The 12,272-nt window shown below is 37.3% G+C and overlaps 1 protein-coding gene across 2 annotated transcripts in view; it reads left to right on the forward strand.

The window, feature by feature from the left end:
* Positions 1 to 12,272, forward strand: part of LOC121630135 (rab GTPase-activating protein 1) — a 76,752-nt gene that overhangs the window by 25,041 nt on the left and 39,439 nt on the right. For both annotated transcript variants that reach the window (XM_041970233.1, XM_041970232.1), the window contains 3 exons: positions 1,454 to 1,622; positions 2,414 to 2,507; positions 3,731 to 3,881. In XM_041970233.1, coding sequence (XP_041826167.1) covers positions 1,454 to 1,622; positions 2,414 to 2,507; positions 3,731 to 3,881 — 414 coding nt within the window. The remainder of the gene's footprint in view (positions 1 to 1,453; positions 1,623 to 2,413; positions 2,508 to 3,730; positions 3,882 to 12,272) is intronic.

Raw genomic sequence — 12,272 nt, forward strand, 5'->3', positions numbered from 1 at the left:
AATAAAACATAAGAGCATTTCTGTACCAACGTGCCCCAAGCAAGAAGTCTGCACACCATCTAAATGGCTAACATCTAGCCCACCCACTGGATGTCCCACTCAGATACAACACTAAAAGCAACGTGCATGCACCTATTGTTGTTTGCAAGGTAAATGCAAAACATACACGATGACCAACTCAATGAAATATAATGGAAATCATCTGGATTTTCTAAGGAGGATATTAAGACAAGTCTGTTGGGCTCCAATTAAAAACAGAAGTAGTATGTTAGATCTGAAAACTCAAGTGGTGAGATGTCACTGTGAATCTGTGTATACTAACACAGCTAATAAAAGGCAGGAAAACCAAAACCTGAGGTAGTTATATTTAGGACTCTTCCCAACCACTATTTAGACACAGCTCTGAGGAAACAGGCCATTACAGCTAAGTAAAGAATGCAGTGAAACAAAAACTATCAAATGTGCTATGAAATAACTAAACGCTGTCAATGAACTTTTATTGAAAATGTAGTGATTTATTCATAATTCACCACAAAAAAAAAACATCTTCTCATGTCCAAAGGATATTTAAAGAAATATTAAGAACCATATCAAACTGTGTTAAATCTAATTTAGTTTGGTTTACAAATGATTGTTTTTGAATCCTGTCTTACTTCAGATATCTAGATATATTTTCTTATAAGTTTTGTCATACTTCGAACCCTCTGATGTGACTTTTGTCAACTTTTTGTTCCTATAAGAAAGGAGCATTTGACTTGCTGCTTGAATCCTCTTCCACACAATTAACTGGTAGTTCAGTCAAAATTATTTTAAAATGGATAGCTAAAAGAAAAAAAAAAGGTAAACGACAAAAAGCAAACTTTAGTGTCTGAACATGCTACAGAGGAATGCAGAAAGAAAACAAATTAATAAACTCACCATAAAAGTCAACATGAGAAAAAAAAAACATCTATTTTATGAGACAGTGTGTTTTCATGCCAGCTGTTTCTTTTCAGCATTTTCACATTGGATGTTTTTATACATTTGATAAAAAATAAGTGGAAATCTTTTAGTTTTGGATCCAATTAACGTGAGATAACTTGAATATTCTAATACAAAATGACCCATTTTTACTTTCCTGTATTAACTATATAAAGCAGATTAAAAAACAAACATAAAAACAACATATTTTCTGTATAGTTATAAACATACTGCTCAGCAGTTTCATTATATTACCTGAAGCTAATAACAGTGCATTTTTTTTAAAGTTGATTTGAGAGTTTTAACAGGTTATGTTTTTAGCATTAGTTACCACGGTGTGGTCTATCAACCACGTTGGGTTAGTGGGTCCAATATACCCGCTGACCCAGTAACCTTGCTCTTTGACACATTCCTTAAGGGCAGTTCAAAAGCAAGCCCTCCCCTCCACCACATCACTTCATCCTGTGGTTTATCAGATGTCTTCTCTTGTCAGATGGAGCGGAAGGAACGGAAGAGTCCTGCCTCTGACACACTTTATGAAGTGGTGAGTTTGGAGAGTGAGACCGAGAGAGAAAAAAGGAAAACCACAGCTACTCCCAACATCCTTCCCACCGGTCACGGCACCATGGCCCCTTCGCCACCTGAGGATGATGAAGAGGAAGGTGATTGGATGCTGTCTCTCTCTCTCAATTCACCATAAATATGATCATTTAGAAAAGGCATACAGTACAAAGAATTAGTACATATTAGTAAATATTCCATTAATCAAACTACTGATATTATAAAGGTAATTTTTATTTGAGCCATATCGATCCAGCTTAATAATTTGAACCACACAGAGCCACAGAAGAAGTCCCACCAGTATAGCTACAGTAATAGCTTTAACTATATTAAATCACATCAGAGATGAACCAAATCCAGCACACAAAAATGAAAGTGATACACCTCAGCTGCATTAAATGATAGGGACATGCTACGTCCTGTCCTGTCGGGCAGCACCAGATATAGACATGCAGTCCGTAGCGGGTAAAATCATATTTGAGATTACTGTTGCAGAACTGTTTGTCCTGTATTATCTCAGACTACTTAACCATCACCGGTCTGTGTACTTTGTGATAATGTGCATGGTGACAAAGAGTATGAAAGGCAGGGAGAATTATTTAGTTACTTTCTTTGTGTTTGTGATTTTGTCTGCAGGTTTTCTGGTACAGTTTGGTTTCAGTCTGTGGACACTGTGTCTGTTGATAGCTCCTTTACTGTTGTTAATATTTAGATACCATGTTATTATATTGTTAGAATTTATGTATTTGTTTAGCTTTTGTTCTTTTATTTTGGTAAATTTATTTTTCTATCTAATCATAATAATTCCATCTAAGTTCTCACATGTGAAATCAACTGTTTCATTTAATAAATCTCACATATTTTGACTCTGTTTTCATCATTGTGTGTTCAGATAATGATGAGCCCTTACTCAGTGGGTCTGGTGATGTTTCGAAGGAGTGTGCTGAGAAGATCCTGGAGACATGGGGAGACTTGTTGTCCAAATGGTATGATTTGCTGTCTTGTTAACTGACGAGAAAAGGACAAGACTCAAAATGTGTTATTGCTAAAGATGCTGTGAAAGATTTGGGTGAGCCAACATCTTAAATGCAAAAAAGTTAGTCTGACATAAATGTATTGATGTTTTCTGAGAATACCAAATGCTACATGATCATTTATTTGCTTAAGGTTTTGTAGGTTTTTGTCTTTTCTCTGATTAAAATACCTCAATAAAAAGGAAAAGGAATCACAAGACAACATTGTTATAACACTAGGTTCTGTGTGATTGGTGATTTTGTGTGTGCGAGTGTGTGCGTTGCGGCATTGTGGGTTGTAGCACTCAAGAGCTCAAGAGAGGCAAATCACAGAAAGCCATTCACAGTTTTTATGCCCTGAGGACCAAGCCTGAGTTTACTTGCATCACATGCACACACACATGCATGGACACCCATGAATACGATTTCTCTTCTTAGTCTCTGCACAGAATGTCACATATTGCATAACCTGACACTCTGAACAAATAAGCAAAACAAACCCAGTAAATGGAGAGGGATGAATTAAGAAATGGGCAAAAGTGAGAGAATCACAGGGGATTCAGGGATTATCTTTTGGCTCCAGCCAGGCGGTAGGGAGTAAGTAGGTACAGCTGTGCCTCCCAAGTTTGCCTATTCCTTCTCTTTGTATCTCTACTTCTGTATTTGATACTCAATAGTGTGCTGCCAGATACCTGAACTCATTCAGCTTTTCATATCACACCTAGAGTTAATGTTTTCCTAACAGATTGATATTTAAATGTGGGGAAAAAGGAAAGAAGGAAAACATTAAACTTGTGTTCTGTGTATGTAATTTCCCATTAGCTTTTTGTCTTTAAGGATTTTTAGGATAAGTTGTGCATTTGCTGAAGAAAAAAAGGCCATATTTCATGTTATACATGAGTAATCTGTTGAGCCCTTTATTAACTGCATCCCTTGTGGGATTTTGGACTGCAACCTTACCATGTAAATCATTTATATATGTTTTCTTAAGTTACATAACTCCTCATCATTCTTATGATCTTAGCCTCAATAGTCCACACTCTGCTGCCATTGATAACATCGTGATATGTTGGTTGAAACTGCAGGTAATGTGGTGCATTTGCCAAACAGCATGTGTTAGGAGAGTCTGGCAGAACACCAGCAGTGAGAGTATTTCTGCAACCACCATGGCTGACTTTCTTTTTCATCTGTCCCAGGCACCTGAACTTGTCAGTGCGACCCAGACAGCTGCCAGCTTTGGTGCGAAGCGGCATCCCTGAGGCACTGCGCGGGGAGGTGTGGCAGCTCCTGGCAGGCTGCCACAACAATGACCACCAGGTAGAAGAATACCGCACTTTGATCACAAAGGTAAGGCCACACAGAAGGGTTGTTAATTATCAGGACACACCTCTAATTTTATTTAGTGTAAGTGATTAGAAAAGATGTCTTTCAGAACAGTGACTTAAACACAAGCTTAATTGTTTTTCAATTTGTCAGCTTCTTGTTTTTTTGTTTTTTCCCCCCCAACTTAGTTACTGAATTCAGCCCTTCCCTGAAGCACTCATTTTGGCACTTGCTTGTATTTTGGTCTGTAGTTAAAAGCGATTTCATGTGTTTGTTTTTGTTTGTACTTGCAGGAGCATAATTGTTACTGTTATTCACCATGGAAACAGCACTGTTTCATGTTTACTTATTAAAGAATAAACCTCAGGGGCCACCAGTGGCAAGCTTTCATAAGATTGCCTCTCTGGTGCTTTTGAACTTGTGATGGTCACCACTATTGGTATTGTGCAAGTGAAAGACAAAATTTCATGTTGTGTTTCTACCACCCCCACGACATTAACAAAGAAGTAAAGCATCTGCTGTATAACTGCTTATTTACAATATGAATCTTTAAGGAAATGTATAAATGTCAAGATATTGGAAAACAAGCACTTGCTTTGTAGACTGATTGGTCTTTTGATCTGGAATCATTTTTATTCAGTTCTGTAATTGTGTTTGGCCATGTGAGCTGTTTCCTTTCAGATCATATTAGAATCACAGTGTGTATTTGTAGTTCTCTCTGTGTGCTTGTGGAAGGTTCAGATGTGATGGATCCTGCTCTTTTTCTTTAATCTCAGCGCTGTGCTGTTATTATGTAAAGGCAACATCTTCAGCAGCAATCTGGGTCTCAGGTGGTCAAATTGAAAAAGTCAGATTTATTCTTATAGTACAATTAAAACAACCTCAGTTGACCAAAGTGCCGTACAGGACAGGCAATAAAAGCAATGTCAGACAACAATAAAACAAAGGTAAAATACACTCATAAGCAAAGCATCAAATAATAATGAAAAGGTAAAAAGTATAAATTAAATTCAAAAGCTTAACAATGAAAAGGTTTCAGAAGGCCAAGAAGCCAAGGACAGAAGATGTGTTTTCAGTAGGGTTTTTAGGTGCTCTAGAGACTGTGCAGCTCTGACCTTGTAGGGCAGGCTGCTCCATGCAGGGGGGCCACTACTGAAAAGGCTCGGTCTCCCAGAGTTTTTAACTAAGCTCTAGAAGCAGCCAGAAGCAACTGATTAGCAGACCTTACAGCTCTGGCTGAAGAGTAAGGCTGCAGGAGCTCAGACAAATAAATAGCAGCCAAACCATTCAAACATTTAAAAACTAATTAAAGAATTTTTATTTTTTAGAAATCTATTCTACAGTGGAAATGAAGCCAGTGCAAAGAAGCAAGAACCTGGCTTGTGTGGTTAAAGTGCTTTTTCCCAATAAGTAAATGAGTAGCAGCATTTTGAATATTTTGAAGCCTCTTAACAGAAGACTTGTCAAGACCTACATAGAGGCTGTTACAATAATTGATATGTGAAGAGATAAAAGAATGGATCACTGTCTCTAGCTGAGGTTGATGGAGGTAGTGCTTGACCTTAGCCCAGAGTCTCAGATAAAAAAAGCCTGGTTTGTTTGCTGAACTTAAAAATCAGAAACAAAGGTTTTTTGCAGAAGTACAAAACGAACTGAGTTTACAAAGTTCATTGTCACAGATATTTTGTAAAATCTGGTTCCAAAAACGAAAATTTGTTTAATTTTTGTTCAGGCATTTTTGTGTTTTCTAAGAGAGATAGAAACTGAGGTTTACGACTATTGACAGATATATAATTAGATAAAAACTGAGCTTTAGCAGCTTTAATAACCTTCTTGTATTCCAGTAAACTATTTTTCAAAATGTTCAAGAGAAACTTGAAGCCCGTCCTCCTTCCATTTCCTTTCTGCACGTCTACAGATGTGTCTTGAAGTGCGAGTGCAGTCATTGAGCCATGGTTCTGAAGCAGTCTTAGTATGCTTGTATTTGAAAGGTGCTACTGTATTCTGGATATTACTGCAGGTGGAGTTAAAAAGATAGGGTGTCAGTAATCTGCAATCATAGTCCTGGAGTGCACCGAGAACACAAGCTTCAGAAAAGTGGGCTGCAGTTGAAGGGTTGGAGTGCGAGTCCCGTGGGCTGGAGCGGAGGGTTGTACCCTATGTGGCAGTGTAGGATTGAAGAGGACAGGCGAATGATCCGAAATGTGGATGTTAAGAATTTCACGGACATTTAAGTTTAAACAAAATGATAGCACAAGATCCACTTTATGCCCTTTCTCTCCCGGGGTGTGACGGAACAGGACCCAAATCCAGGACTGAGAAGCAGGAGCAGACGGGTGCAGGAACAGGGTTTTCATAACACAATAACATATATATATACACACTTGAGGACAATTTACAGGGAGTAGGTAATGCAAATGAGCAAATTAAACCAGTTGTGCTGATGAATAGGAAGCAAGACGAAAAACAGTATACACAAGGGGAAAAACTACAAAATAAAACGGGAAAGACAGAACTCAAAACACAGACCATAACACTTTCTCATGTGTTATTCCAGACACTGACTGGGAGAGGTTAAGAGTTAATGAGGTTAAAAGAAATCTCTGACCTAAGGACGAGATTTACAACCTGTATGAATAGTGAAATCCTAGACAATTATAAAAACAATCACAGTGGTGACATGTTGGCCTTTCCCTTTCCTGCCTTCTTCTTAACCTCTCTTACACTCATTTTTTCTCCCATTTGTCTTTAGATCTGTTCCCAGTACTACGTGTATGTCTGTATTTATGCTCTTGATACCATCTACTTGTTTGCTCAGTACTGAGTATTAAGGAGGGGCGATTTACATGAACGTTAGCAGCAAAATAAAACACAAGAGCCATGCTTGTTTCATTTTTTTTTAAAAAGATATGAGGGTGTGAATGGAATCTTTCATTTGGGTAGCGATTACATTAAATTAAAATACCACTATATTGATAAACTGTGCACAGAAAGTTGGATGGGAATTTATTGCAGAAGCACTGAAGCATTCTGGGTTTGTCCATGAGCCAACAAGCCCACAGAGAAAAGAGTGGGGAACATGTGCAACTTTATCTGACTCTGACAGAGGATTTGTGTGTTATTTATTCTGCTAAGTCCAAGACTGACAGGATTACAGAAGAGCCAAGAACAGTTAGAGAACAGAAAGATGAAAACAAAACTCTCATTTAATGCAGAGATGTGTATGGGCCAAGTTGTGTATTTTATTTCTTTTTTACTTATAAAAATCACACACTGCTTACAGAACTTTTCCAGTTTGTCTCCTTGCTCTGAAGTCATACAACACCTTGTGTTTTTGTCTTTTGTATTTTTCCAAACCTTTTGTTGTTGCTGAGTTTGTCTATGCAGTCCTTCTTTAAGACATACTGTATAATGTAATAATGAGACATCAGGCAATGCATTGCAGTACAGCATGGAGGTTATCCATGTCTGCAAATGCAAAGTTTATGTAAATATCAAAGTAGACACTCTGTTAGGTTTCTGTTTAAAGCTGGTAGCAAGTTCCTTTTTTGTATTAGCTTGGTCATAGGTCATCCAGGCAATGCCAACACGTGACATGAAAATGCTGGAGGCTGTTGATTGGCCAGTTTGCCACTAGGATGCATTTCAAAGGTGCCTGAGCCACTATGCACACTACCTATCCTTGGTCTCACAGACCAAAGTCGTTTACCAATCTGTGCGTATGGTTTTACATGTTTGTGGGCGTGTATTTATATAAAACATTTTTTTTCTTGTCTCCTCTGACCCATGGTGAGCTTCATAGCACATGCTAAAAAGGCATATTACGTTTCTGTACTCGGAGCAGGTCATAAACCTCTGTGTGTCCTACACACACAGAAGTTTTTTTGTCCTGTCTCAGCGGTTTCATACAGGGTGCAGCTACAGTGGTTATCAGCTGATCCAGCCCACTTTTAGTTGGGCTGCCGAATGCAGTATGAAACAAAGCAGAGATAAGCTCCTCGTTCAAAAAGTGAGATTTAAATTGATCTGTATCATGCAGGGAAACAGTGACAGGTTCACATTACTGGTGTTACTCGTACCAATTAATCTGTATGATCTTGTGCACTAAATAACTTTTTCCCTTGTTCAGTTCATGCTTTCATATCAACCAGTGTCATGACCATGTGCCAGCTCCTAATTTGGCTTTTGTGCATTCAGTATTCAAGCCTGTGTTTGAGTCTCTTTTCATGCTTTGTTGCACTCAGTGTACATCATGTCCTATCTACTACCCTCATTTGTTCTCAGTCACATCTAAACTTGTTGTTCATCCACAGTTCTTAATGAAGGGAATTGATTGAAGTGGATACAGAATCTATAAGTCTTACACATTTAACTTATTCATTCCCTGTAGAGCCCAAATGCTACTGAATAATCTAAGCATCAATCCCATGGCACACATTTTACAGTATAGCCATAACTTCTACAAAATAAGCCTAATGAAGTATATTGAAACTATTGGCTTTTGAATTTTACTGGTCCAATGCCAGCTGATTTTATTCAGGAGGATGTTACATAAGACTGTGTGATGTATTAGCATACAGCATGTTATGGAACCGAGAGGCTGTAGCATTGTCGCCACATAATGTCATATGTGGACTGCAAAATTCCACATATGACTTATAAGTTCAGTGTCACTCTTGTAGTATGTGAAGTCCAGGAATAGCTGAAAAAAATCAAGATTTCATAGTGGTGGCTAAACTTAGCACAAAAAATAAAGGAAATGTGTGTTTGGTTGATGATTTCTTTGTTGCATTTGTCTCAGTTCTGCTGCTCATCCCCACTTTTAATGTGGTCCCATTTAAAAGGAAATTGAACAAGCTTTCCAGTAGTAAAAGATTTATTGCGAATAAGCATTATTACAACAAAGAAATATTCCTCCAAGCACAAATGTCCTTATTTTTTGTGCTACATTTACTTTTACTCACATACTGCTCAATATTAGCACAATCCTGTAAGCTTTATACCTCTACGCAAGTACATGTAGGGGATTATATTGAAGGATATATTCTACCACCATTTGAAGACTGAGATTAAACACAGACATTGTCTGAAATATTCCGCAGTGATGTATTATAGTTAAACTGTATGCTTTAATATAAGAGTCAACATAATTTGATATAATTGAGCTCTGAAACTTTAAACTGCATTTCCAGAAAAGTTGGGATTTTTTTTTCTCAAATTAAACACACACCTAAATCTATCATTTAAATCTATAAATCATTTGAACTTTTATTAAAAGAGATGAATACAAGGAAAGGATTTTCAGTCACTTCACTAACAAACTTTACTGTATTTTAAACAAACCTATAATTAATTTTTTTAAGTGAATTGAATTAAGATAAACTATTTTTTTCTAGTTTCCAAAGAGATAAACTACTGATGAAAGGTAAATGGTTAAACTCCACTTACCTTATTTTTCTTCAGAGACACTTTTAATGCAGCCCTCTTTTTACCCAACAGCGACTTTGACAGTCCGAATGAAAGTTTATAACATCCCACTCGAAAAATGGGCTCAATGAGCAAGTTGGAGGCCAACTCTAAAAAATGTTGCCAAACAGAAAATGTTTCCTGTGATGAAATAAAGTAGATTGTGAAGTGAAGTATTGTCAGAAGATGGCACATCAGGCCACATTTCATGAAATAAACTATTTGTGGTCAGTAACTGGAAGGAAAACCTAGTGGAAAAAAAGCAAAATAGATTCCAGTTGCTTTGGCCATATAAGAGAAAAGTTAGGGGCAGTCCTTTTTTTTCATGCATGTTTATGTCCCTTCTTTTGTGTTTGTGTTGGGCATGTTTATTTATTTTTTTAACAGAAAAAAATTTCTACACATCATCAGCCATGTGATTCAAGTGTTTTGTACACTTATTCTTAAAGATGTGTGGATTTTCCTTTTCCATAAGTGTTTTGTAATATCCCAAATTATGAAGGTTCAGTGTTTCCTTCATAGCCCAGAAAACATGAGGCTTCAGTAATCCTGTTGTCCACAAGATAATTTTCCATAAATAAGGACTTTAATGTATATATATATATATATATATATATATATATATATATATATATATTAAAGTTGTGACGCCTAAATATTGTGATTGGCAGAACTTCAATCAGTCATCGTCGCATGAGTATGCGAGCGCATGCTTCAAAGCCTGGAACAAAAGGTCAAATGGCCAATCACAAAAAATTATTACACCAAATTGATCTATTTAGTCATTAAGTCATTAAATTGATCTATTTTGTCATTGTTCAGGCAGTATGCAGCCACAGGCGTGTTAATCAAAGCATATCTTTTTCACTTTTGCTTTTTTATTTATTTTTTCTTTTCATTAAACACTGGATTATGTTTACAGATGAATGAGCTGTCCATGATGTAATTTTATTAAAAATGGGGTCCCAGCCTTTTTTGTAGCTTGTTTTGATTTTTATGACAATTTCATGGATATGCGGTGGAGGTCAATGAACATTTTTAAGCGCTGTAAAAGTATTAAAAGTTCAACAGAAGGGAACTGTTGCTTTGAAATCTGCTTTATGATTCATTGAAAACTGTAAAGTACAGTTTTGTTTGATGTATTATAGCTAAATCAAGCTTTTTTTTTTCTTCTTCTTTTTTTTTTAATGATTAACATTTTATTGAAGTTTCCAAAACACCACAGTCCACCACAAATACAGTTCACTTAAGAAAAAAATTGCATCAGCACATCAATAGAGCAGTGGGGAACGGAACCAAGCCAAAATAGATGAATGAAATACAATAAATAACTAAATAAATAAAATACAAAAGAACAAACAAACAACAACAACAAAAAAACCGAGTCGGGCGCTCATCTGTGTGAGACTAAGTTTTCCTCACTCAGTGATGTCGGATAGACTCCCTAGGATCACAGGATCCATCCCACTATAACTTTTAAGTTGATCCTTTTATTTTGGAAAGTTAAATGATCTCACTTCAGGTGAAAACACAAATCATCCACTTTGATTTAACTTTTAGTGATTTCTGTGGGGTTATTAGTTTGTTCTTGAGTGTTTTATGTTGATGTTGCATCATACTGCGCTGCTGTATGATGTTCAAAGCTGTATCATATCTAGATAAGGGTGACATAATCTTCTAAGCCACACACATGCTTGTATACGCTGCGTGGAAAAAAAGTAAGGACCTAGACTCAGGCCGTGTCATCAGACCTGTTGCGTTGGCCTATTGTGGAGTACCTGTTTGCCTCAATGTCTCCGTCTGGCCCATGTAATGACCTGTCTGCTTTTAACTAGACCTGTTTGTGCTCCTGTCAGCCTGTGTGTCCTGCTTCTCCTTGTCTGCATGCTCATTTGTTTTGTCTTGCAGTTTGTATTTCTCTCTTCTACTTCAACTCTTTTCATTTAATTTAATCTTCTTTTGTTTTCTCTTATACTTTATACTTTTGTCTGCCCCTTAGGTTTGTGTTCTCTAGTTCTCTGACTAGAAATGGAAACACTTCTAAGATTTGTTTTGTCTGATTTTAAGAGAGTGAGTGCCAGAGGGGGTTCAGAGAGTCAGGTGAAAGTCATGAAAAGTAACCTTTGTAGTCGAATAGGAACAGGCTGTATTATTTTATTTATTTATTTTTTTTGTGAACTATTAACTATTAATTTTGTTCTGTCTTCATTGTGTTTGTGCCTTTTTTCCCAGATTTGTTTATGCACTTGAAAACTCAGCATACAGAAATTAACATAATCAATTTGCATGTATAAATTTTTAATTTATTAGCTGTCCTTTTTTTTTTTTTTTTAATTTCCATTCCTTGCAAGCATGTCCCTGATTAGCCAGAACTTAAAATAGGGCATCAGCTGACTGCTTGTTTTCAGGATTTTTGTTACATCACACAGATGCAAAGTTGAATTTTTATAAGAGCAGAATTGAATTATTAGGATTGTAGAGGGATGACTGCTTACTAGTAATCAGATATCAGCTGGTCAGTCTTGTTCTCTTATTAGTGAATGGCTTAGCGTGCCAAATATTTATATATATATATTTGTTATTAAGGTGTAATTATATAACATTACCTGTAATATACACATTGTTTATCCATCCATCCATTTTCTGCCGCTTTTCCGGGGTCGGGTCGTGGGGGCAGCTGCCTAAGCAGGGAAGCCCAGACGTCCCTCTCCCCTGCCACATTCACCAGCTCATCCGGGAGGATCCCGAGGCGTTCCCAGGCCAGCCAAGAGATGTAGTCCCTCTACTGTGTCCTGGGTCTTCTCCAGAGTCTCCTCCCGGTGAGATGCTCCCTCAACACCGCACCAAGGAGGCGTCCAGGAGGCATCCTGACCAGATCCCCCAAGCCACCTCATCTGGCTCCTCTCATTGCGTTGGAGCAGCGGCTCTACTCTGAGCTCGTCCCGGCTC

The sequence above is a fragment of the Melanotaenia boesemani genome, chromosome 19 (assembly GCF_017639745.1).
Source record: "Melanotaenia boesemani isolate fMelBoe1 chromosome 19, fMelBoe1.pri, whole genome shotgun sequence".
NCBI classification, from domain to species: domain Eukaryota; kingdom Metazoa; phylum Chordata; class Actinopteri; order Atheriniformes; family Melanotaeniidae; genus Melanotaenia; species Melanotaenia boesemani.